At 41.3% G+C, this 27,748-nt stretch overlaps 1 protein-coding gene across 2 annotated transcripts; it reads right to left on the reverse strand.

The window, feature by feature from the left end:
- Window positions 1–293: 293 nt before the first annotated feature.
- On the reverse strand, window positions 294–25,429 carry AKR1A1 (aldo-keto reductase family 1 member A1). Of its 2 annotated transcripts, XM_072867136.1 has the most exons (10): window positions 25,067–25,427; window positions 22,530–22,572; window positions 21,116–21,211; window positions 14,395–14,514; window positions 12,530–12,681; window positions 9,626–9,821; window positions 8,831–9,030; window positions 7,719–7,791; window positions 6,154–6,240; window positions 294–2,398 (listed from the first exon to the last, which is right to left on the reverse strand). In XM_072867136.1, exons 3-10 carry the CDS (start codon window positions 21,203–21,205, stop codon window positions 2,333–2,335), a joined length of 984 nt encoding a protein of 327 aa, XP_072723237.1. In that variant the 5' UTR covers window positions 21,206–21,211; window positions 22,530–22,572; window positions 25,067–25,427; the 3' UTR covers window positions 294–2,332. The 2 variants fall into 2 exon arrangements, with proteins under 2 accessions (XP_072723237.1, XP_072723236.1); XM_072867135.1 differs by lacking the exon at window positions 22,530–22,572 and having other exon boundaries at window positions 25,067–25,429.
- Between the last annotated feature and the right edge of the window lie 2,319 nt (window positions 25,430–27,748).

The following is a 27,748-nucleotide window of genomic DNA, read 5'->3' on the forward strand; positions in this document are numbered from 1 at the left end:
CTGTGACAGCAGAGACCTCCACAAAACGTGCACAGCAGCAGCAAAGCCATTGGTGGGGACCCGGAGGCTCATTTCCCCCTGTGCTATTTCAAGATAAAAGTTCTTCAGCTTCAACTGCCCTGGGTTAGTCCATGCAGTAACAGAGCCGGGAATTCCAGGCTTAACAGAGGTACAGAATTAATCTGCTTTTCTTGAGAATTCTCTCTGCCCACTTACGTACTCTTCATTAGAGAAGTAACTAGAAAAAGTTAATTGGGGCCCTGACATTAGAGGGGGGGGGGAAAGTCTCAAAGTCATACACTGAGTGCAGTATTTATTTAAGACATGCAAACATACAAGTGGAAATACATGCAACAAAAGCCCCTTTTCTTGGCAGGATGACTGCTGTTAACATTCTACATAGCACCTTCAAAGTACAATTGCTTTCCTTACTGATTTGCAGTAAGAACCGTATTCAAAGTCACCCGTGTTTGATTAGAATAATAAAAAAGCAACAGGGATTTCATTTCCCTTAGAAGAAAACATCCAGTCTAGTAAAGAAGCCTAACTGAGCTGTAATGGCTTTCTCCACTGAGGTAAATTCAGCAGGAATTAGGAAACACTTTACTGAGGAAGAGAAATTCTTTACATTTTACATAAGGATTACAGAAAGTGATAAACAGGTTTGTTCCAGTTCAGCTGCACGCTGTGAGGCCCAGGACAGGAAATACTTGAGGAGGCATTACGCTTGAGACGAATATATAGTTTTACTATAAGTGTACTGTCAATGAGGTTATCAAAACTAAAATAATCTAATTCTTTAATTTTTGAACTATTTGCATACAGAGGATTATTTTTCTAATTCTATGTTTGTTATTGCTATGGAAAAAATAAAAAGTAAGTGTTCTTTAGTTCACTTACAGTCAGTTAAGCTTTCTTTATCCAGCAGCAAACGAGGAGTCGTGCCTATGACTGTCGCTGAATGGCATCGACAGATCTGAAAGAGTTCCTTTGTTTTAAAGCCGAGAGGCCTTTAGAAACTCTGCCTTGCCACGCTGTCTGCACCAAGGCAAATGAGCATTAATCCCATTTTACAGGTAGAGAAAAATCAAAATAAAGTGTTAACATTGCTAAGGCCACAGAAGGTATCACCATCAGAGCACTGGCAGGTACTAACACCTCATGCCCTTTGTAGTCAGATAGCTAGACAATTCATTAAGAGACTGAAACAAAATATAACCGTTGCTAGTGCTAGACCTCCAGTCCTGCTCAACAGTGTATCAGCACTCAGTAAATTAGTCCCTGCCAGGGAGTAACACAGGGACCTGGCGAGTGGGAAAACAGAGGTGCAGAAAAGGCAAATGGCTTGCCCAGTGTTAACCAGCAGGTCAGCGGTAGAACAGGAGACAGGACCAGCTCTCCCAAGCATCAGCCGAGGCAGCAGTCAAAAATGCGACATTAACATGGAAGGGGCCCTCTGACAGGTCTTTGCTCTTACTGTACAGTCAGGAACTAATTTTGTGACCTTCCAGAACTCAAACTGGACATCTTTGGTAAAAAGACAGTGGGCAATTTTACGGTAAAAGCAGGATGTTTTTGTACAAGACTTGCTAAAAAGTTCTTGAGGCTTTTGTGATAGGATGATCAGAGCTATTGTCAGAGCTGAAACCTATTCATGTGACAAGCAACAGAGAGGATTGCCCTGAAGGCCTGCTCCAGGGTATGCATTTATTCTCCTCAAATCTACAGGCAAATTAAAACAAAAAGAAAATAGAGAAGAGAGAATGCTAAGTCCCACAAGTACTCTAAAGGGGATAAAAAGCACTGGGCATGGCTGGTTACTTGGGTTTTAATGAATGGTTTATGGACACAGTGCAACTGTAGCACATTTCACTTTATCCCCTGTATAAAAATACTAATTAAGATATCAAAGTCAGTGGCTGAGCAGTTGTTTAGTCCTAAAATGCTTTCATGCCTTTCCCATTTTTTTTTCCCCTCATGGTAATAACTAAGGCTTTCAAACTTGTTTCACAGGCAGTAAACCCAAAGTATTGCCCTAACGTGATAATGACGTGTTTGGAACTTGATTTAGGCTCACCCACTTTTACCTAATCCCCAAAAGATCTGATGCTTCCAGGAACAAGCTTGCAGTCATTGTAATAAATCCACAAACTTTGACATGGAAGCTACAGTATCTCCAGAAAGGAGGTCAATTAGAAGCAGTAGATTGTAAGTAAACCTACTCAGGAAGGAAGGTTTTATTTGAACAGGTTTTTGACAAATTGTGGCAACAATTACTTTGTGGAAGAGCATGCAGAGGAGCATGTTATACTAACACCTTATTTTCTAGTAGTTAATAGGGATCATTGAAGGGGTAATGGGGGTGTCCAGCATCTCTTGCTACTAGCTTTCCATTCACCTGTGAAGTAAACAGACAGACTCAAGTCAGAAAGATAAAAATCCATTCTTACTCTCATGGACTCTTACTTCAAACTCTGCATGGTTTGGATTTCTGAATCTTCGTACCCCAAACATCTGGGATCATCTTCTTCAGCTTAAACAAGAGCTGTTCCCTCTACCTCCGAGTCCTCTTAGCACTTCTTGAAAGAAATATTTTAAAAATTAATTTAAAAAAGAGATAGATTTCTGTAGCCTACAGCAAGAGTCTTTCTTCCAGCTGCTCAGGCTTGAAGAATAAGATTAAGAATAGTTAAAAGCCTTTTGCCTTGTAGCCGTTACTGAGTAAGTGTTGTAACATGCACACTTCAAAACACTTTACTGGAGTTGGAGCTTTTGCCCATGTTTCCATGACAGAGAGTTGCCGGGCTGCAAATTTTACAGATGGATAAGATGAAACACACTGAATAACTTGTTCAGGGTCATACACCAAAGTATTAACAGTGTCACTGAACTCCTTCATAGCACTTTTTGTTTAAGAACATTTCCATGGAAGACCAGCTTCTCCAGCTGTAAAATGGGAATACTGAAACTGATGTTCACAGATAATGAAACAGAGGCTCAGGCTGGCCCAAAAACAGATGTGGCCATGCAGAAGTCTCAGTTCCTACATCCCACCTCTAAGCATTCAGATGCACAAGTTGCATTTCTAGTTGCATTAAGTCCATTGCAACACCCCAACTCCCAAGGAGCTGAGGTAAAACCTTGCTCCTCATCTGTAATGTTTGGGGAAATGTAGGTGCAGCATTGGCAAAGAGATACACACCTGGTGTATCTGGGTGACAGACTAGCATCATTCAGCTAAAACTTACATTAAGCAACTAATGACTGAATAAAGTTATGTTAGAGAAATAATTGATTTTTATACATATAAACGTGTTTTTTATATTAATGTGATGCTAGAGATCACTCAAAATGTTATGGTGACAGAGGGAATCACAGGGACTTTCAAACCAAGTATCCACTAGCAAGTCCCTCTATTAGCTTTCAGTATAAAACTTGCATTTCAAAGCAACAGCTGGAATCCCTAGTAATTAATTATTTACCGTGAAGACTACTGAAATGTGAAATTAGTCACTTGGGGGCACTACAGAGCAGAAAACTAAGATGTTAAGGTTTAACATTTGACTGATGCTCAGATTAAAATAAAATAAAGCTGAAATGAAGCTGTCAACTGCAGGTAATCCTTAAAACTGTGGACAAAAGTATCACAGTATCTTCAGGTTTCCTCATATTCTCGAGACTCAACAACTTCCACGTGTTCCTAGAATTCATATTCCTCATTTTTCCACCCAGTTTCTTCCCCCTGCATATTCCGCTACACAGAACAGCTCTTCAGGTAAACATTCTTGTTCGCAGCATGCCAAGACAGCAGCTGCCAGAAGCAATGTTTCACATAGCTGATTCCAGTCTACCCCAGGAATTTGAAAGAAGGAGCGGGGAGTAAAATCAGCAGTGAACACATTGCAGGTCAACGGTAGCTAACTATCAAAAATAGACAGATCATCATGTGTACAACACCATCGCTCCTCCTCTCCTGGCTGGCTAGTCATTCAAGTTTTGCTGAAGTATATTCCTTCACCAATTATGAGTTTCCAAAAGTTTCAATTTCAGGCTGGTGCAAGGCATGGCTGAATAATTTCCAACCTCTATCCACATAAGGAACTGTTAAAGTATAAAGCAACTTAAATTGTCTACATGCAAAACAACAGCCTCTCCTCAGGCTTTAAACAAAAACACAATGTGGAGAAGAGTGGCACAACTATAAGAACTTGTGGTAATATATCAATGAAGTAAAGCAAGGAACAACTGTCTCGTCAGTTATGATAGGAACTCTGACATCACTGCCATATCACACTTTGAAATCCAGACACTGTACGTTAGATTCATAGAGGAGACAGGCATGAAAGGTTAGACAGGAATTTTAATTCACAGTTGATGAAAATTCTTTCTAATAAGCCCAGAAGGGATGGGCAGGAGACAAAAGGTTCCACTAGAGATCTTACAGCTACAGAGTCATGTTTTAATTCTCCTCATCTTGTTATCTGACAATACGGCAATATCTTTGAAGCCCAGCTGCATCACATTCACCCTTTTTCTAGCTGGATGGGCTAGCACTTTGAACTGTATTTCATCTCTCCTTTGTGAGTCACTGTGATCTGATCAGGTCTCCCAGGTAACAAAAGCTCATGAATTATCCCAGGCTCATCCAAGCCAGGCTACATTCTAATGTATTTTGCAGTTTCATTAACAAAACAACTTTGTTTGCAGCACAAGTAGCAAAACACTTGAAAGAAACATACTGTAAGCAGCAGGTGTACTTATCACTACCACATTCACACAGCTGAGCAGTTAACCTTGCAGTTTGGTGCATAGACTCCTGATCCGTAAGCACAAAGATAGTTTTGGTTGCAGGGATGCGGGGGTTTATATTTATGCACTCATACTCCAGCAACCCTACAGTTAAAAGCATGGCCTTGAAGCTCTCATAAGCCCCAGTGTGACAAACAGTGAAAGCTATAACAAGTATCTACCCTTGATATGAGACAGTAATTCACCACACATTCACAACTTCTCTTTTCTAACTCAGACTGGTCACTGATATGCTCTCAAGTACTCAAAAAAACTCAATAATAAATCCTGGAGAAAAGCTTTCCCCAAAGAATTCCTATAACCAGTAGCCACTGACTATTGAAGAACAATTTACAGGCAGACAAACTGCTGGAGAGGCACAGGTACACTTGACAGCTTCCAAATTTGCAGAGACCTACTGTATCTATGCAGTGTACTGAATGATAGAGAAGGGATAAATCGCTTCAGACTCACTATAGCACAGTTGCCATATATTGGTTGGTGACGCACCAGGGAATGGCAACAGCTCTCTGTTGTATAGTCAGACGCAGGGCAATAAGAAATAAGGAACACTATAAAGGCAGGAGACAACAAGGCATAGACTTTTTTGTTTTGCAGTGAGGGGAAGGGAACAAGGTCAGGTCCTTTAATATAAGAAAAGGAAGACCAAGAGGACTTCAATGCTTACAAGGCATCAGTTCTCTAAAAACAGACTGGCATCTGATAGCACATGAGGTAAGGTTTCATGTGGACAGAGTAAACTACTGATGCTAAAAGATGCTGCAGCTAACAGATTTGGGAAGAAAAATACAACAGCCTAAGCCAAACTCCTTACATTGGAGGAAGGTCATTACAACAGATGCTGAAAAGGGGCACATCCAGCAGAGGGGAGTGGACAAATTCCCTCATGTGACTTCCACGATGGATGTGGAGAACTGACAGCACCCTGAGTCTTCACTGATCTTAGAGGTTTATGGTATAAAGTAGATGGGGACAGTTGGAACAAGGAATACTTCTGGAGGAATGGCATGGACCTTAGCCTGCTTATCCATGAGAAGAATAAATCAGCAGCAGTTTGGTGAGATTTGAAGTAAGATGGGACCCTGGCTTAAAGGCCCATGTACAGGTCAGTAATGAGAACTTGAAAGAGCCACCAGTGGCAAAAACAGAGGAGAAAAGTTTTTAAAAAGTTACCTTTTTTATACCCAGCTTTTGAAAAATTCTTTCACTTTAGATACCCTAAAAAGATGTAGTGTTCTTATGAGTAACTAGTTTTCATGGGGACAGTAAAAGAAAGAAAACTGCAAAAACCCCAAGTTGTGGCCATGCACATAATGAAAACTAATAGAAACATGATAAATTTACCGTAATCATTGGCACAATGTAACGCCAGTTTTTATTCAGGCCTCCAATGTGGCTCATCTCCTCTTCTGTGAGGCTGAAATCAAACACCTGAGAACAAAAGCAAGAAGCTTTTATTCAATAACCGTAGGTTTTTCATATTTAACTGATGTTGAGTTTTGCCTCTTGGTTGTTTCCTTTGTAAGTCACAACCATCCCCTTCTGCCGTGAATTTCTCCAGAGATCCACAAGCAATAGAGCTCACTTAAAGGGAAAAAGGTTCCACTTCTCATTAATCCAGCACAGAATGGAACAGCAGCAGTGACCTGAGACATTGCTGACTATTTCGGTGTTTAGCTTCAGATGACAGTGCAACAACACAGTTGTAACCGAGGCAAACACACACATGCACACACACAAGACTGGAATAATTTATTATGTAGTTACATAATATTTCTTCTGTACTTTCAAAAAGAAAACCTATGTGCTATATTAGAGTTGCAAGATCCTAGTGTCAAAACCCAAGTAAATTAAACATAATGTGACTTGTAATATTTCAAACACCTTCAGAAGCTGCAACTTTGATAAGTCTGAGCCTCAAATAGAGGGAATTTCCATGCAACTCTGATCAATAGAATTTATGTATCTGTAAAAATCTTGGCTTCAGACAGCATTAGTTTGTCTTCTGTTTATAAATATGAAGTTGCCATTAAACTAATTTTATAACAAACACCAAAATAAAGGCTTAAAGCCCAAGGTATTCATACACTTGCCAACTCTAAGCTTACGCTGATACTGCATAGCACACTTCCACAAAGATAAAAAGCAGGACTGTTCCTCCAAGTAAGTGCTACCTATTCAGTCAAATATTCTGTTCCCATGTAGATCTAACCCTTAAGTAACTGCAGAGTTTACTTGAGTTTCTTGACATTTCTAGCAGTATACTACATGACAGAACTCAGTTTCACAGAAGTAACAGTTACAGAAACAAGTCCTAACTTAAAAACATGTAACCAGCCCATCTGTATGATTAAGGGCTGGGAAAAAAAAAAAAAATCACAGGGGATGATTCAGAGACTTCCCTCCAAATTACTGGAAGTCAGAGTTTTCAAATAATTTCTAAAGTGAACTGTTTCTACTTCAGAGCAGAAGTGAATCACACTAATTCTATTCTTTCAGCATCATCAGAATGACAGTTTGCTGCAGAAATAGTCACCAGCCCTCGCTCGCAGGGTAGAGCAACTGTTATTCATAAATAAGAACCACTGAACATCATTAGGAGAATCCCTTGTTCAATAAATTTGTATCTCAGATAAATTTCAGTAAAGATTTTTCATTTAACTTCTACAAAGTACATTCTTTACCTTTTGATAACAAGACTGTGAATGTGGACATATGCGCACACTTAGTTGCTTACAACATATCAAGTTTGTTTTCCAAAAATCTTTACCCTCCCTTCTAAAAGTGTGCATACATTGATGAACAAGTACGAACCAAGTGCCTCAGCTTGTTGTTCTGCAAGTAGTAGGACAGTATATTACTCACATGAAAGGACGTTGCCGAAACTCCTTTCCTCCATTTAAACTCACCTGGAGATTCTGCTGAATGCGAGCAGGAGTGACGCTCTTGGGAATGGCAACCACTTTACGCTGCACTTGCCATCTGTTAAGAGCAGGAGGAGAGAGATTTTCTGTGCATGCAGCCCAAGAACCACGATATTTATTTTGGTTGAATAATAATCTGTGACATCAGAGATGCCACTTATGTTTCTATGTGAAATAAAAATACCCAGAAGAGGGCTGACATAGCACTGTATTGTATTAGGACGTAGGACGTCCATGCTCAAGCAAAACAGTAGCCACTGGACTAATCAATGAGAAGGTGATGTTCATGCCTTTGAACAAGCAAGCAAGTTTCAGGTGCTTTAAGCTAGAAACCCAAGAAACAGTCAGAAAAAGCATACTTAAGCATTTTACGCAAGTTCTAACATGACAATCACTGAAAAACTAGAAGAAAACCCAGATCCCTCAAGCACCTGTCTAGTCTTTTGAGCACAAAATCTTGAACATGTTCAGCTGGCAGGGTAACATGCTGCTGCCCAAGACTGTACTAGTGATATTGATAGATACAGAGCCAGGCACAAAAAAAATGAGGATAGAAATCCAATTTTACTTTACAAGGTGCCGATCATATCCTGTATATCACTCAATCATCTTGTTTCCCAGTATCCAGCAGCTGGCTTTTGCTACATAAAAACAAAACAGCAAAGGGTTCTTCAGTGCAAAGAAGGAAGGTCCCTTCCTCAGCCCCTCTTCCTGGGAGCCCATGCGAATGCAGTAGCAAGAGCTCAAGTAACTGACTGTGCAAATTGAGTAGGCGGCACTCAATTGTGGTGCACTGCTGCCTTAACTGTCCTACTGCTCTTCCACAGCAGAAAAGGTAGTGAACTGTCCCAGGCATGGATCCAGGCCCTGAATGGACCACTCAGATCTAGTCCATCCACCTGCCCTAAGGCAGGACCAACCTTAACAACTCTCTAAAACAAGCACCAAATGGGGTTTGCTTTTGGCGCACTCTGTGATTTTAACTCCCCACCGATGGGGAAGAACACACGCTTTAAGTAGATTCCTTCTAGCTTGCATGTTTTGCTTTATTTAAGGCCAGGTCCCAAATGCCACACTCTCTCACAATTGTTCTGTACCTCAGGATGATCTGTGCAGGTGACTTGCTATATTTTTCTGCCAGTTTTTTGATCCCAGGTTCTTCTAGAAGCACAGGCTCATCTGGGTGTTTCCACATGCGATCTGGAGAACCAAGGGGACTGTAGGCAGTGACAACCAGTCCTCGTTTCTGGCAGTGAGCAATCAGCTCGTTCTGAGCTAGGTAAGGATGGCATTCTACCTATTAAAATGACCCACAATGAGTGGCTAGAGAACAGATATCAACACAAAACTCTAAACAAACAGGAAGTCAAAAGCACAGTAGAACCAAACACATCACAGGTCATTCCAGATTCTGGAAAACCTTATGAGGATAAGGCTTAAGTTAAGGAGAATGAAGAAGTGTCTGGTAGGCTAAGTTTACAGGAAAAGGAGAATAGATTGCCTAAGTTTAGAGTGCTGGATTTTCCCCATGTACCAAACAGATCATCCAACAAGCAAGGAAGCTCTCTACAGAATGGATTCAAGTTACTCCCTCACAGTCTGTCTTTCTTATAGAGTAAAATGATCCTCACAGGGAAGACGAACTCTTCCACAGACCTGTTCAACTAAGCAGGTATAAATGGCCACAGAATATGGATACAGGCCTCCTCCCCAACAAATTAATTTGCCTGGAAAGACTGCCTCTGTGTGCCTACTCCTGCAGAGCTGGCTATACTCTCCCCTGTACATCAGAAGCTGCACCCCTTGTGCTAAACATGTAGCATTGGTTTGCAAATTCTTCACTCCTATGGACACATAGGAAAGGTATTCATCCTCTCCTTTATTCATCTTACCTGGAGCACAGCTGGTTTGACAGTAGCCACACTTAGTACATCATCAATCTGACGACTGTTGAAGTTTGACAGCCCAATGGCTTTCACAAGACCTTTTTCTACCAGCTGCTCCATAGCCTTCCAGGTATCCTTGTAATCAGTGTAATCATAGCGCATTGTGTTATCAGGATTCTTTGGGAAGAGATTGTCCCCTCGTCTACAGCATCAAAGGTAAAATGTAAGTACACATACCACATTATTTATGTTATTTCTTCACTAAAAGAAACTTTCCTCAAAGTATTCTCAAAAGCTTATATATAGTTTGGAGGGTAGAGTACAAACTGAGCAAATTTGTCTGTTGAATTCCATTATGCTGACTTAACCTATAAGAAATTACTTTGCATACAGTCTTTCCTATGTAAACTTGTTATACAGTACTTTGAACTACTTGTCTATACGGTAGTGACTACACAGAACGGATAAGCCACCGTATACACAGCAGCAGCTCTTTGCACACTTTGATCCTAGCAAAACAGCCGATTTAGAGAGCAGCAATTCAGAGGGCGGCTTTAGTTTTTCAATTTGTTTTTGAGAGAGGACTAATATTCTTCATAGTCTGTTTGGAGCTGCTACCAAAGGAATCTTGGTTTAAGTGCTATCTAGGAGAGACTGCATTCCAAGTATGCCAGCTTTCCCACTCCCCCTGCATTCTGTGGCAGTGTTAGCACTCGATACAAGCGCAGATTCTCACAGAGGTCTTAACCTGTACACGTTGATTGTAGGTTGGATATGTTTCCAGTTAGTCATACCAATGCATTTAAAAAATAAAATTAAATTAAAAACAAAACACACACAAAGAACATGGTTATGCCAGGTGACACCACCGCACTGCCAAAGGGCTGTGACGGGTCTCTGAGCAGTCCATGCTTGAAGCGGTGCGAGCAGTCCCACTGGAAGAGTGCTGCTTCATAACCACTGCAGGACTCTGCTAGCTTAGATCTCAGAGACTGTCTTACATTGCTCTACCTAAGCAGAGAATGGTGTGAGAAATGGCAGCAGCTGGGGACAAGGGGAGATGGTTCTTGTTCATGTCATTGATAGATCTGGAATCAAAAATAACTCTGAAAACCTTATGAGCTCCCAACTCAGAAAAGCAGCCTCGTATGTCAAGAGTAATATATTAAGTGAAAGATTAATTTTCAAGACCTAGAGGCACTGTGATTTTCATCCAGAAGACTATTTTAATTTCTGTGTAAATAACATTCTTTTGCTTAGCTTCCCAATACAATAGGCATTATAGATAACCATGCATTAAAACTGTTGAAGTACAGCTAATGGAAAACTGTAGAGTGAACAGTTTCCAATGAGAAAACATAAAACTGCTTTATTAGAACATCAGTTTTATCAACAGTTTCCACAACATCAAGCACATTTAAATAGTAGTAATATCTAAATACACATCATTATTTGTGTTGTGTTATTATCAAAGCTGTGTTTAATGGTTTTTTCCAATCAACTGGAAAAAAAAACCTGTTTCACAATAGGGGGAATTTTTAACAGTTCTTCCTCCAAACCAGCTCTAGTTGAAAACACTTCCTCATTCTGCTATGCTGAGGAATATATTTACACTTTGAGCGTCTTTGCTTTTATCATCAGTGTTGTGTGCTTTGTAAAATTCAGTTCATATGACTAGGAGGGGAAAAAAACGTTATCAAATTTGCAGAACAGAGAGAAGCCCCTTAAACTGACAGGGTTTCCCCTGTTGAGTGAAATCTCCATGCAAACATCTTGTCAGGAGATTTATTCCCCCCCCCTACCTTTTTACTGATTGTAGGGGTCGGGGGAGCGGAACTGCTTCCACATCTACAAGAAAATAAAGCAGGGAACACTGCTTCTGATGGGGTTGTAGGATAAGTGCATTTAGCACTTAACTGGAGAATTTTCTTGTCTCATATTTCCTCAAATCATAGAATTAAAGTGTCATAAGAAGTGATTTTCATTTCCTCCTCATACAGATACCACCATGATACTACATGTGCTTGGCCACTCCAGTACAGTTAACAACTACTAGCAAAAAGTGCTGTCGTCTTTACAAAGCACTTAATTCTCCTTTTACAGATAAGTAAAACTAAGGCACAAAGCAGCGACAGGACTTCCTCAAGGTTACCATGTAGGTCAATAGCAGAACCAAGAATAGCTGCCACACTTCCCCAATGCCTAGACGAAGACCCTAGACTATTTTAACTTCTAATATATTTTAAACTCAACAAAGATTTTACCTCACAGCAAGCCAAATTTTCAGCTTGTGCAAGATGTCAAGCTTCAGTATAGAAACCTGCCCCATAAAGCTTTATTACTTTTTCCCCGGGTAGACTACTTTCAGCTACCTCACTTTGGCACCCATGCCAAACTGTCAGAAGTTTAGTGATCCTAATTTCATTACATAGTTGTTCTCACTATTAAAAAATTTAAGTAATTGCTTAAAGATTTTAAATGAAGACTTAATACCCATTTTTCCAGCCTCATAATTGCTAAATAATGAGAACAATTATCCCTTTTCTATTTACAGTACTTCTGCACAAAAACAGAAATTTTGTCTCCTCTACTGTATGTTTACAGACTGGCTACAAATATAACAGTAAGCAAATTCTCACCCAACTGAAATTCAAAGAAGAATGAAATTCGAACAATTGTTTCTGTGAATGAATGGACCAAACATGAGTAAGTGTACAGGTTATGGGTAGAAAAGAGTGTCTACATGACAGTCCGTAGGACTGCACTATTAGCCACGCTTCAACACATTTTGCAGGCAGTATACACAGGAAGAAATTCACAGCCCAGAAAGAAGCTCCTCGGGACATAACACCAGCCATTTATGTAAAACTGGGGTTTCTGCTTTCTGTGCCCTTTCCAGGTAGAACTTACTCAAAGGCGTGAGGCCAGTGCATGAGGTACAGGTCCAGGTAATCCAGTTTCAAATCTCCAAGTGTCTTCCTTAGCGCTGGCTCTACGTCTTCTGGGTGGTGCTTGGTATTCCAGAGCTTTGATGTTACAAACAGGTCCTCCCTTTTTATAACCTTTAAGAAAGGGAGGAGAACATAATTTACAGGAATAAGTTCAGGAAGCGAATTGTAGCAATTCTCCAACTAGCTTTAAATCAAATAGAACAATTGGGGGGGGGGGGGGGGCGAGCAGGGGCGGGGGTAATGCATGGAACCTACAAATTAAACCTTTCAAAAAAATATACTGGACGGAGAAGAGCGAGAGAAATACACAGTTACATTAACAAGTCCTAAAGTATACCAAATACTTAGCAATTTATTAGAAGTTTTGAAAAATAAAACAATCCCCTCCACACACACACATACTCTTTTCCAAACTTTCCAGTTCAAGGGTTAAAGCCACTACTAAGGGTGATGTGGCCAAAAGAAAGATTACTCAGTTTATTCATATGTAAATTTTGTAATTTCTATTTAGCAATTCACATATTCTAGGCACAACCAGCTAACTTACTATACTCATCACATGTTATAAACCAAGAATGCTTCTCATGGAAAGAGTGTGGGAAAATAGACTGAAGAAGTTTCCCCAAACCTCTGCACTTGAGTTTCTAGCTTCTGGGAGGAACACACTAAGAATTGAGCGCCCTATACCCTGTATTGGAAGGGTAAGATGCAGAAATGAAACAAATGGAAAGTTGATTAACTAGGAAATATAAAACATGAAAGGGAGATCATATTTGGCAAGCTGAAGCACAGAACACCATCAGAGGGCACTTCTCACTGACTTATGTAGAACCAAGTTTCACTCAAGTCTATACTTTGTAGAAGCTGGAATGATTAATTGCTTAGTTTCTCTCCTCCAACCATTCAGTTATTTGTGTGTTTCACATATGACTGTTGTATTCAAAGAGAAAGATGTTTTAAAAATTCTAGTTTTAAGTTAGCTAATTAATAGGAACTGAATAAGAGAGTCCTATGCTTCCCTATATTAGTTACCGTATCTAGTAGGAAGGAATCCTTGGGGCAAATTGAAAACAGCCTCTCTCAAGCTAATCACATAACAAAGAGATTGCCCTAAAGCCAAGGCAAGAGCAGCAGGAAAGCAGGAACATAAGAACTTTCTTTCCAGGAGCTCTGAGGCTGTACAGGTAATCCTTCTGGCCCCTCCAGCCAACAAGAGCAAGGGGATGAATTTAAGATTCCACCTGAAGTCATCCATAGGAATGCCTGTCACATTACTTTATATTTAGCCCATGGACTCTCACTGCAGGCCCTAAAGTCACAGTTACCAAACCTCCCAAATGCAATCACTGTTTAAAAAAAAAAAAAGAAAACATATTTACTTACTCATATTTGATCTATAACCAAAAAACTCACAGTCACCGAATTTGCTGTAGCTACCCACCATTGCATGCTATTCTAGACTGGCAAACTAGGGTAACTTTTCATATAAATCATGGCAAATATTTTCCATTTTAACTAGTGATTCTGGGAACCTCCAATTTTTTGAACATCCAAATTGGGATACTTTGGGAGGGGTGGGGGGGAGGGCAGGAAAATTTAAAAAGGCATTTTCTGTAGTTTCCATGCAAATATTCCTGACAATCTTTCATCCTCCTGACAGCCAGGATGGCTAGAGAGGTGAAATACCTGCTCCTGATTAGAAACAAACAGCTGGGATAGACCAGGAGGAAAAGCCACAAATGTTAACTTTATAGCCTACTTTCAGGTCACAGTTGTAAATTTTGATACAACATGCAGTCAGCATGGTGGTTCTTGTGTTTTTACCTTATTGGGCCCAAGGCACTCCTGGAAAGCCTCACCAATCTCTGCTTCATTGCTGTAAGCTGCTGCGCAATCGATGTGGCGATAACCCACATTTAGGGCATGTTTCACTGCTTCTTTCACCTGTAATCAGAAACAGATTATCCAATGCAATCAGTGAAGAGGGACACATGACTGGAAGGAAAAACAAAAAAAAAATTAGGGCTTTCGTGAGGAACACCCCCAAAGCACAGATCTACATAAGGTCATGAGACTCAGACAGAGCAGGACACGGTCCTCTGTGGCACAGCCTCTAGGAGCAAAGAGCTAATTGCTAGCAGACACTCCAAGAGTAACAAGAAAACAGACCATGCACACAGGCCAAGCATGCAAGAAGTCACCAGATAGAATAGGGGTTCATTCTTAACTACAGTTGTCACGCTTTTCTTAAATATAAAATGAGCTTTAAGAAGCAGTTTTCAAATAAATCATGGCTTAGGAAGACAAACTTTCTGGAACTAACAGACCAATCGATCAATGTCAGTCAAGCCTGGAAGATATCTCCTCTCTCCCACTAAAGGAAGAACCTGGTTTCTAATTCCAGAATTGCGAGAGTTTGGGTTTGGTTCAACTGCTAACACTTAATTTCTAAGATCATGCTATTTTATGGCACATTTTTCCTTCATGTCCCATTCTCACCGATTGCACAACAACGAAAGTCACTATACTGCTCAATATTAACCCACGGCCTGCAGGGGATCTCCTGACGATACTCGCAACTTCACATTTTGCTTTCCACATTCCTGACGATGAAGGTGTTGCCAACAGCAACACTTCTCTTGCAAGAACCACGAATTACTACAGATTTCAGTGTCGTCATCATCTCCCGTTAGGTTGATAAGCATTAAGTAAAATCTATTTCATTTAACTTCCAGTGGACAGTAAGCACACATTCTCTTTTACATCTATCCATCTGAAGTGCTACAGTAAGAGTACATCTTATCTCTACAGGGATTTCTATACATTGCTTTTCACTGACTTGTCTCTCGAGACTGTGGAAGATTGTAAATTACTCTGTGTATAAGGCTTGATGCAATAGTTAATGCAATAAATGCAATAATGCAATAAATAATGCAATAAATGCAATAGCTAATGCATTTATAGAGATTACATCTCTCTTGTCAAGAGATTAAGAAATGTGTCCACAAAGGCTAGAGAGAGACTGATTTCTTTCAACTTAATCAAAGTACCGGCATTTTCCATTTTAAAGCTGACAAAATTATTAACACCAATTAAAGATGTGTACAGTCCTGCTTTCAGATGCTATAGAAAGAGAAGGGGAATCAAATGTGAAAAAGATCTCTCTTCTATGGTGGATTTAATTTGTTTTTCTTGTCAAGAACTGCAGTAAAGGGAGACACAGGATATTCTGATTGCATTCTTTGGCATTTTGAGAGGGAAACTGGAATGTAGACCAGTTTCCCTTAGCTAGAATGACAAAGCACTTCTATTACAGCAGTGAAGCAAGCTCTTCCTTTCTCTAGCAGGATGGTATTTACAGTCCTTGTTTCACTTTGACGGACATTCCTCAGAAGGTCACTACAAAGTCAAGGTCGTAGTAATTCTGAAATCACTTGAGACATATTAAAGGCTTTTAAGACTCAATATCCGCCCTCCAAGAACATGAGAGTTGTGGAGCTGAAGCAGAAAGGAAAGGAAAAACAGTGGTGTTCTAATCCCCCATTTCCTCTATCAGCATAATAATTTTTTTTAATCCAATCAGGCACAAAACTTGCCACAAAATGAAAGTAGGCATCACTCACAGAAAACTAGGGAGAAGGCACTCCAAACATGTCTCTGCAAAGCGATAAACAGGAGGCTGTATTTCTGTATCAGCATGTTTTGATAAATTTCTAGCAGTGAAAAACGGGGACTGGTCATTTAAATAAGGATTTGGATTTGGGCAAAATCTGTATTTGTGTAAACTACTCTCAGTCTACTAAGACATTCCAATGTGAACTGAGAGTTTTTGTTCCACGCAAAAGGCAAATAATCAAGAGAAAACATGCAAAAAGAGCACTTCTGGAGGAGAAAAAAAGCCCTAATAACAGACAGATGTACATGTAAGAAGAGTACTTTGTTTTAACAGAGAGGTTTGTATTTTTGAGATTATGTTCAGACAGGTACATGCATTTCCTGGGGGGCGGAGCTGGGAAGACAACAGAAGCGTTTGGAGATTCATATGCCTCTGGATATTTGGTGTTCTGAAGTAACAATAACCAAAAGATTCCTCAACCTTTCCATATATTCTTTAGTTTAGCCTGTCAATACCGCTATGGAAGGAGCAATTACCAAGTTCATTTTGCATTAGGCAAGTTGTCACACAGCTTAAGTGTGACTCACCAACCTAGCATCATATAACTAGAGAAAGTAGGTCTGAAAGGCTTTTGAGACATAATCTAGTCTATCCTCATACCCCACAGCCAGGCCAACTAAGTCTAAACCACTCCTACACACATTTGTCAAAACCCTTCTTGTAAGTGACAGGCAGTCTATTCCAATGCTTAGATATCTTTATGTTCAAAGCCTTTTAGATGTCTAACCAAGGTGACCCTGATGCCGCATCCTATTCTTCACAGACATGAAATTCATAGCTTGCATTTGTGAGGACTTTTTGTGCATTTGGAAAGCACCAGCATGCCTCCTCTCAAACCTCGCTTGACTACATCACTGTAGGCGCTTCCATCTTTCATCACAACTCACCTTTCCCAAACCTCGTGTCACTGTTGCTGCTGTCTCGTCAGCTGGTTCATGCTTTTCCTAAAGTGGTTTGCCCCAAAACTGACACAGTACTGCAGCTGAAGCCTTACTCTCCTTCATGGTATAGCAAAGTCCTAGGAACTACAGTCCCATTTATACATCCTAGCAAGGGATTTGGCCTTCCCACCCACCCTCTTCCATTTTTGAAGATGGAAGAACACAATATTGCTAATAATCAGTGGCAGATTCAGAAACAGAATCTGTAAGTCCCAGTTCATTATAATATCCGTCACTAGATTTCCAGTTCTTCGATTTGCCCATCACAAGGTGAAAAACTAACAACTTTATACTTCCACGCAACACAGAGTTCAAGTGACCAGGGAGCTGCTTCTGCACAGCCCCAAGCCATTATGAAGAGGCTTTCACTCTAACAGTTCCAGTCAATAATACTTGGAAAGAAAAGGCTCCGACAGCCTCCCCTGCTTCCTGAAAAGTTGTCAAATTTTAGCAGTACAAGTACATTTGCTGATGGGAAATAGGAAAAAAACAGATCATTAGTCCACATGATAGTCAGATGCAATATGACCAGAACATAAGTGTTGCTCTTTCACAGTTTGTACATACTTGTCCTGGTTTCGGCCAGGATAGAGTTAATTTTCTTCCTAGTAGCTGGTACAGTGCTGTGTTTTGGATTTAGTGTGAGAATAAAGTTGATAACACACTGATGTTTCAGTTGTTGCTAAGTAGTGCTTACACCAAGTCAAGGACTTTTCAGCTTCTCATGCTCTACCGACTGAGAAGGCTGGAGATGCACGAGAAGCTGGGAGGGGGCACAGCCAGGACAACCCAAACTGGCCAAAGGGCTATTCCATACCATATGACGTCCTGCTCAGTATATAAACTGAGGGAAAGCTGGCCGGGGGGCCGCTGCTTGGGGACTGGCTGGGCATCGGTCAGCAGGTGGTGAGCAATTGCATTGTGCATCACTTGCTTTGTATATTCTATTATTATTACTATTTTATTTTATTTCAATTATTAAACTGTTTTTATCTCAACCCATGAGGGTTTCTTTTTATTTTTACTCTTCCGATTCTCTCCTCCATCCCACCAAGGGGGAGCAAGCAAGCGGCTGTGTGGTGCTTAGTTGCCGGCTGGGGTTAAACCATGATAATACTGTACTAAAATTTGATGAAAAGGAACTCAGACCACCACATAAGTAATGACAACTTAAGAGGTGATGTTCCTTAAAATAAAGAGTTTTGCCTCCTATCCTTCAGATGTTGAATTCAAGTCCCTCCCTTAATATACACCAGCAGTAGTGAATTTTTGTGCACATAACCAGGATTCTCTATATTGTCTAACAAACTTTTCCAAGAACTAAACAGTCTCCTCCATAGCTGCAATCCTGTCACAAGACACCCAGTCTGACTGGTTTTCTGAGGTACGCATTTCCTCTTCAGCTTTCCTGAAGATTTGCACAGAAATACAACTTCCCTAAGCCCCGTGCCTCCCTTCCCCGCGGAACCAGCCTCTGCCACAGCAGGTTAGACTGTTCATCAGGTGGGGGTCAGTCCTCCAGGTTGAAAGCATGGCCCACTTGAGAGAACAGAACAAAGCATTAAAGGATTACAGATAATCACGCTCCAATATTAAAAAAAACAGGCTACTGATATCCTTGATGCTCCTGTCCGCACGGACTTCTCTTTGAACTCATTCATGCTGCCAGTTCATAAGCTTCTGTACTGTGTTCCCTTCCATCATGTTCCTATGGTAACATGTAAAACAAATTTCTCTTCTAGCATTTTGTCATGTAAGACAGAAAACATCCTATTATTTTATAGGATCTATATCCTGTAAAATCCTATAGTCTTCCAACGTGGATTTAGATTCAATAATTTCCACCATCCCCCATTCTTACCGTCTAGGAAACTAGGGCTGCAGTGACACCTTTGTACTGGACTGCTAAGATCTGGCTACAAGGTCAAGGCTTGATAGGATCAAGAACAGTAACAGCAATAATAAAGAAATTACTCAAGAGAGTAAGGTCAAGACTGAAAAGCAGCTTGGCAAGGAAAATAATTACAATCTGCAAAATATTTACCTGAAATAATTTAAAAGCCATCCACTTCCACTCTTGCTTCTAATGCAGCCCTTGCACAAAAGAGCTTTTGATAAATAGCCTCTACTTGGGAAACAGATAGATTAAATACAATCAATGATAATTCTTCTGCTTCTCTATGTTTTTGGCCCTTAGTCTTTAATTCATAATTACAATTATTCTCCCTGCACTACATCATGTCCTTTTAAGAGTAAATCATTTGGACGCTCTGACAAATTGCTGCTAGGCTTCTGAATTTTCAAGAGTGATAAAGAGGAATTTATTTATTCCATAGGAATAGCAGCAACTTCTGTAATTCTGGCCATTTTCACGGCACTTTCTAGATTTTGCCTTCAATACATTCTACGAATAAGTCTTTGAAGACAGTAGATATTCCAAAGAAGTGACTCCCAATCACTTTCATGGGACCCCAGAGAAGATGGCTGGATCCCATGTGGGGTTCAGCTGCTAGAAGTGATGCTTACTATTGCAAAATCCATCTGAATTATGTTTAAATTATGCATAAGCAGGATCTTTCCCAGTTATTTTATAAGACTGCACTTTCCTCAGAACAGTTAGGGCACAAAATAAACAATGCATTCACATTTTGTTTGTTTAGTTTCAGACATTTGTTTTAGACAATGCACATTCAACTGCTTTGTGTGCACAGAAATTCATCCATTAAGTTCCTGCATGTTAATAAACTTAATTCAGCTGCCAGTTGATGTTTTAAGTGACACAGCTGAACATTCACCTTGTCCTTATTTAAGAGGTTGACTGAGCTCTCACACCAACTCAGCTTCCACATTAGCACAGCTTCTATTCCCAACAGACCCACTGTCCTGACAGTTGTTTGGACAGGAAGACCAACAATAAAATGGCTCTGAACAGATTTAATTTTTATAGCTTGTTTCCCACCTCTTCCTCTAGCTGGCACAACAGAATAGCACAACATCTTGAGAACGGTTTTAACTTTCCTTCTCAGTCACAAGCACAATGTCATCCGACAGACTCCAAAAACCATCATGAAGTTAACGCAAGAGTAGCAGCAAGATATACAACATTTACTAACATGCAATGGTACACACAATCCAAAAGGCATTATACACAACAATACCAGCTAAGAATTTCACCAAGCAATGGACATTGCCTTTCACAGCAAGTATGTGCAATCTCTTCCCCCAATAATTTATCTTTTAACTAAATGAAACAGAAAGGAAAAGACAGACAAGGGGAAGTAGTATTACAACAGGAGGCACAGTCCATAGCATGCAAACATTCCCACAGACAGTTTGCAGTAACACAACGAATTGTTTCCAAGTATGGTGTTCGCCAATACATTGCATTTAGAAGCAGAGTGAACATCTAATGACACATTAGTCTTCTTAGTCTAAAAGCAGGATGACCCAAGCAAGTTCTTTGTTTTTCTGCTAAATATAGGCAGACAGCTGGAAGAGGACTTGCTACAAGAACAACAAGAGTTCTTGCCTCCTAAAATAATGCTTTCAGCTGAGTCATCAGCCCAAGCCAGAGGGATGTCTGGTCAAACTGGCAGCCTGAAGATTTTCCAGTGGAAGAGTCAGGCACTGTGTTATAGCTACAGCATTTTCCGTCTCACCCTACTCACTGGTCTCTTTCTGGATGCATCTCCCAGAGCACCACTGCCTGAGGCCTGGGTTAACAAGTCTTAAGGGATCTGCTGCTGCTGCTTTTGTGTCTTGAGGCCTTAGTCATGCAAATACATACATACATTCCACTGACTTCAGCGGACCTATGACTAAAACCATTCAAGCAAAGGATCCAGGCCTCAGATCTAGGATCCTCAAAAAAGGTGCACAAAACACAAATACTAGTTGATAGCACAATATTGTATTGTTCTCTGCTTACTTGGCCACGTTCACTTTTCCAAGTTCCCAGTCCTATGAGAGGCATCTTCTGCCCAGTGTGCAGTGCAACGAAGTCCCATGCTGCAGACATTTTTGCCTAAAGAAGAACAAGAACAAACTGAGTTTTGCAGCAATTCAGTAAGTTGCAACAATTTACCTTTTCTATGCAAAAATAAATAAATAAAATCACAGAGGTCCTCATGATGCTAGAATAAAGATGAAGTAGGTTCTTCACAGTTTTTACTGGTATAAAGGAGATGAATAGCTACCCTGGAGAGACTAGAAAAGGAGCCCTTTTTCTCCTCTTCTTATTCTCTTTTCTCCTTTACAATGCACAGGTTTAAGATTTCTCAGAGTTGAGTACAAAAAGAAGCATCCTGCAATAACATACAATTAATAGAGAAGCTCAGGTGAAAACATGCCCCTTTTTTTTTTTTTTTTTTTAAATCAGCACTGATGAGCCAGAAGGAAGCAAGAGATGTTTGTCTGCCCTTAGTGTTCAATAATTCCACAGGACTTCTGCACTAAGTCTTTCTCTTTTACCAACTCACTACCAGCTGGCTCAGGAGCCAAGCTCTAATTACCACTGCAGTTGGGGATAAACACATTTTGTCAGAAACAGCTGGTGCAGGTTAAGGTTTGAAGACCTGATACAGGCAGGGTTTTGATTAGGAGTGAATGGTAAAGGCATTTATGAAGGCATAGCCCAGAAAAAAAAAAAAAAAAAATGCTCCAAAGAACATCACTGCTGGAGGATCAGTCCCATCTTTTTATGCCAGCTGTGTGCTTTGTCACCCTTGAATTCCAATTTTCACCAACTCAGAGCTGAACTATGGCTCATTATCAAGGCTGTCTGGCATTGTGAAGAAAAACAGAAACATGTTGGCTTCCTTTGCAACAAGCATAATTTTTTATGAGTTGTTATATACCTGCAACAGGCAAATGCTACCAAATGAGAAGACTACTTTTTTTTTTTTTTTTAAAACACTGAAAAACCCCTCTCTGATGTGATATTGGGGCTAGCAGAGAGGACAAAATGGAGGCACTTTCAAAGGTGGACACTAGGAAATGACACCTCAGTACACAGATCACATAAAGCTGGTGCATACATAATTTTTTTTTTTAATCATTCTTACATAGAACTAGAAATAGCCGTGTGCAAAGTGAGCTAAAATGCAGTAGGTCCTTATATATTTATGTGTTTTGAATCCCAAAATAACTTTGTCTTCCTGCTCATTCAAAAAGGGACACTATCTTTTAAAGAGCTGGAAGATTCCTTGTTCCCATACTGCCAAAATCTGCATGTGGACTGTGATGGAAATTCAAGACTAAGAGCTCAACTCTTGCATAAGATGCATTTCATGTACAGTTAGAATGCAATAGCTAGCATTGCTATTATAGAAAGTGTCACACACCTGAATTAGCACAAATTCACAGAGGAGCAGTGTTCTTCTGTTACTAAAGGGAGAATGAAAAAAGATAATGCAAAGTCAGTTCTCACTTCGAGCCTGGGCTTCTCTCTCATGCTTAGCACTGTGATATCCAAGCATTTTCCCTGTGAAATTCAACAGAACAAAGGTCCAACAGGATCTTCCATTACCTGTTGCTGGCTTTATAGCTGCTGCAAACAGCAATCTGCTCACAGTGGCAAAGCTTTTTATCAAAAAGGAAGGTTTTACAGTGTGTCCCAACATCCCCACAATCTACGGTTCTGGTGAAACTGTTAAAAAGAAGCTGCATTCAGGATGAGCTCCGAAGCTGATATCAGCAGAAGCTGAGGAAGTTACTTCCCATGTTCAGCTGTGTCCAAACTCATTAATGTTATTTCTTTAAAAAAAAAATAAACAAAACCAAAAGTGGATGCATGCAATGTTGGTTGAACGGCTGACTATGTAGGAGGACTGGGTGTTTACAAAGCAGAGCGTTCACACAGCATACTATCTGAAAATAGCTCTGCCTTCTCCATGTTGTTATCATTTTCCTCAGATAATTCCCAGCTGATGGATGTGTTCACACAGAAAGTTTATGTTTTCGATTTCTTGCTTAGCTTCTCAAGCCATATTTTTGTAGATTTACAGCAGACACCAAACAGCACACTTGTTTTACAGAGAGACATAACAGAGTAGTTGGAGTGATCTTGACCTGAAGGCCACTGTACACCAAGGAGCTGGTGATCCATGCAACAGTTAACCTGAGGAGGTCAGGCTTGTCTTGTGCTGTGTTTCACGTACAGCGTGGCCTTCAGGCCTGTGCTGTGGGATGCACAACCCACGGCTGCAAGATAAGCTCAGCACCTAGTTGTAACAGGGAAGTCTGCAGGCAGCTCCCACTTGGTACCTGTGATTATGCCACCTACGTGTCCTTGCCTTTATCTGAAAAAGCAGGAAGTTCTCATGAGAGCATCCTTTCTGTTTGACAGTAGAAATGATGAATAGTTATTTTCCTGTAAGAGAATCCCTAATAGCTCAAGTGACTGAAACGGGGCAACCCTTTCTACGGACAGGGTCTGCACAACATGCTGTGCGTGTCTCGGAGGAGGTCTGTTCAATGCTGCACAACTCGGGCTGTCCAGCACCCGAAGGGATGCAAGATTATCAGCGCTATCCTCTTTCTTTACAGGGTTAGCTCTAACAAATAGCGTTTGAGATGCCGCTGTACAGAGTCTGAGTGCCCTTCTTATCGGGATTGTAATGGACCAGCACCTCCTGGTGCAAAACAGCAGTTAAATGCAGACTAATGGCTCTGAATTTCCACTGAGATGTATTAAGTCTAGATGTTAGTGCTGAAGGCAAACATTGGTGAACGAAACCGTGGGTATACATCTATTTTTTTGGGGTAGGGAGTCAGAGAAGGAAGAATGACAATGACAACAGGATTCTCTTCTATTCTGAATTTGCATAGCAATTTTGTAGTCAGCTACATGCAAGTAGGCGCTTTTAAACTGAATTTAGTTGCCCAAATAAAGGTATCTTCTTACACCATGCAATACAACTAAAGACTTAAGGCTTTTTGATTCACATTGGCCTATAACAGAAATATGACCGTAAGACAAGCATATGCTTTACACAACCATGTTACACAATCATCTTAAATGCAACACTTCAGCCCCAAAGACAAGGTACACGTTTAATCAATAACTAGCATCAGCACATTTACTAAGAACCATCTTGCTCCATGTAACACTGTTGCATATTAACATTGCAGAGAGAGCAGAACTACAGCCTCTGGAAGAATGGAAACATGCCAGAATTAGAAACACTGGAAGAAAACACACTAATTAATGCCTTCCACTCAGATTCTTCCCCTAACAAGGGGATGTAAGAGAACTGCAGTGTCTGCTAGCCATCATTATTTGGTTCATTAAAAAGCTGGAAGCCTCTTTTTAGACGGGCAAAGACAAAAACAAACATAGAAACAAACTAATTCTGGACAAGTAAGATGTGGCTTTGTCTTAACAATACTCACCTCTCCTACTGCCACATTTGCATAAAAGAGTAATGCTCAGAGTAATTCAAAGGCAATGTAAGTACGCTGCCTAGGAGGATGCATTAATAACCAGAGAAGCGTAAACTACACCTGTCCATCAACTCACAGCTACGGCTCATTTTTAATCCAAAGCAAGGACTCTTCCACCAGTAAAACACACATAAACATGCATTAAATTAACACGTACAGATACGCAAATAGACATATATTGAAAATACGGAAGTCCCCGCTACTGAATCGCTTTATGCCCCACAAACGGGGGCTAACCCTCCATATTTTGGCTCCTCCGGAGGCGCCAAACGTGCCACGGCGCGGCAGCGCGCCCACCTCCCCCTTATCGCGGGGGCCCAGGGAGGGTCCGCCCCGCGGCGGGAGGAGAGGAGGCGAGGGGAGGGGAGGGGAGGCCAGGCCAGGCCCGGCCCGGCCCGGCCCGGCCCGGCCCGGCACCCCCGCAGCACTCACTCACCCGCACGCCGCCCAGCATGAGCCGCCCGCTTACTCCGCCGCCTGCCCGGCGCTTCCGCTTCCGAGTGGGAGCTGCCGGCGGAGGGACCGGCCGGGCCCCGGCGGGAAGCCGCCCCGCTTCGCTGGTTGCTACGGCGCCGTGCAGCCCTCCGCGCTGCCCCTGCGCGGCTGCCGTGGCCCAGCTTAAACAGGGCGGGGTGGTCCCTTCCGAGGAAAAAAAAATAAAATCAATGAGCGTTTCTGCAGGGACGGGAGGAGCCGGCCTCGGTGCGGCCCGTCACCGTGGCGGGGCTTTTGCGGGTGTCCCCTCCCGGGACGTTGTTTGAGCCTCGGGGGTGCAGGTGTCCCGCGGGCCGCGGCTGCCATGGCGCCGTGCGGGGCTGCTGTGCCCTCAGCGCCGGCCTGCTCCCGGGTAACTCATCGGGTTTGCCCTGTTTATCTTTCTTTTCCTCTTGGCTCGGTTCCCATCAGGACATTCAGGCAACCCAGACTCTCCCATTCACAGCCCAGTGCTTAAGTGATAAATCTGATGGACTGCACCACACAGGGAAACGACAAAATGCAAACCTAACAGATAAAGACCACACGAAGTGTATGCATTTACATAAAAGTTTCCTTGGCTGCTATTTGTCTTGGCTTCTTGAGGCTGTTTTTACTGGTAGGAAGACAGAATGTCCCCAGTTTTATTTGCAGCCCTAAATAATAGGAATCCAGGGAAAGTCCAAAGCCAGACACGCTCATTTTCCTTGTGCTAAAAGGTGCATAAAGAGAGAGAAAGGGGCACTTCCTGAGAGGGCTAAGGCTCCTTTTGTTGCAGGTGCACAAGAATGCATTCCCTTACTTGTGCAAGAAGATTGAAAATCAGATTAAAGCAGCAGAGTGCTTGCTGCTGGGTAGGTACCATCTTGCTATTGTAGTCAAAGACACAACCTTCAACAGGAGCAGACTTTGGCCTGTAACTGAACGACTGCCCCTAGGTTTACCGTACAGTACACGTAATCGTCAACACAACTAAAGAAAATTATAACCCGTTTTGACTTTTACTCCAGGCTTCCATTTTCATAAGGAATTTATAAACATTCAGAATTTGAAAATAGTAAGATCAGAAATAAGGCGATATATGTATCCAACGGGGCTTTGAAGAGGCTGTTACTTATTTCCAGAAAGATAATTCTGCTGCAGATTCTTTGCTGCTCTGACTTGAACTGCTCAGGAGGCTTAAAGGCACAAAGGTTAATTAATCTCTTGGGCATGCACATGACGAGATTTTTCTGTTGTGCAGCCTGTTTTGACAAAACACAGGAAACTGGAAAGAGAGTGCAAGGACAAGACAATTAAAAGTAACAGGAAATAGAAAATGGAGAAGAGGAAAGAATAAAGGGGGAGGAATCACTGCTGGGTTTGATTTATTTTTATGGAGACCCTGTCAATCACAAATCCATTTGAAAATCCACAGTCTTAATGCAATAGAAGATCCTTGATTTATATGAATATCACATATGAAAACTTTAACAAACCTCAGCCTCTGATAATGTAATAGGGAGTAAAAGAGAAAAGGTAAGGAAGACTAAAACATTTTGTCATCCAGTGATTATCCAAACATACAGTAATAAAGTTTTTTAATTAAAAAAATATATATGCAGAGAAAGAAGAGGTAATGCAAGACATTTTTGACCTAGAAATACAGTCTTCACTTGAGCAAAACAAGGAAAGCAAATATGCGCATTGTATATTTAATGATGTGTAATTGTTTTCATTAAAACTATTGTGCACCAGCTGCTTGTGCATAAATGCCCCATGACTTGGGAACATGTCAGTTGTTGACTTTTCAGTTGACTTTTTGCATATATTATATCAAAATGGCTGGGATTTTACTCTTACTGTGCCCCTGATGGTACCACGTGTATACAGTAAGTTCAGGATTCAGCGGGCTTTCTGCACGTGCAGTGATGGGCTCTACAGAACATGCACGATGATGTCCTAATATGCTGGCTTTAGAGGGCGTGCATGGGCCATCTCTGCCATAGAACTGATGAGTATATCACAGAATCATCGAATGGTTTAGGTTGGAAAAGACCTTTAAAATCATCGAGTCCAACCGTAAACCTAACACTACCAAGACCACCACTACACCATGTCCATAAGCACCACATCTACACGTCTTTTAAATACCTCCAGGGATGGTGACTCCACCAATTCCCTGGGCAGCCTGTTCCTGTGCTTAATAACCCTTTCAGTGAAGTAAAATTTCCTATTATCCAATCTAAACTTCCCCTGGCGCAACTTGAGGCCATTTTCTCTCGTCCTATCACTTGTTACCTGGGAGAAGAGACCGACCCCCACCTCTCTACACCCTCCTTTCAGGTAGTTGTAGAGAGCGATAAGGTCTCCCCTGAGCCTCCTTTTCTCCAGGCTAAACAACCCCAGTTCCCTCAGCCGCTCCTCATCAGCCTTGTGCTCCAGACCTTTCACCAGCTTCACTGCCCTTCTCTGGACACGCTCCAGCCCCTCAATGTCTCTCTTGTAGTGAGGGACCCAAAACTGAACACAGTATTCGAGGTGCGGCCTCACCAGTGCCAAGTACAGGGGCACGATCACTTCCCTAGTCCTGCTGGCCACACTATTTCTGATACAAGCCAGGATGCCATTGGCTTTCTTGGCCACCTAGGCACACTGCTGGCTC

The sequence above is a fragment of the Ciconia boyciana genome, chromosome 7 (assembly GCF_034638445.1).
Source record: "Ciconia boyciana chromosome 7, ASM3463844v1, whole genome shotgun sequence".
Taxonomy (NCBI): domain Eukaryota; kingdom Metazoa; phylum Chordata; class Aves; order Ciconiiformes; family Ciconiidae; genus Ciconia; species Ciconia boyciana.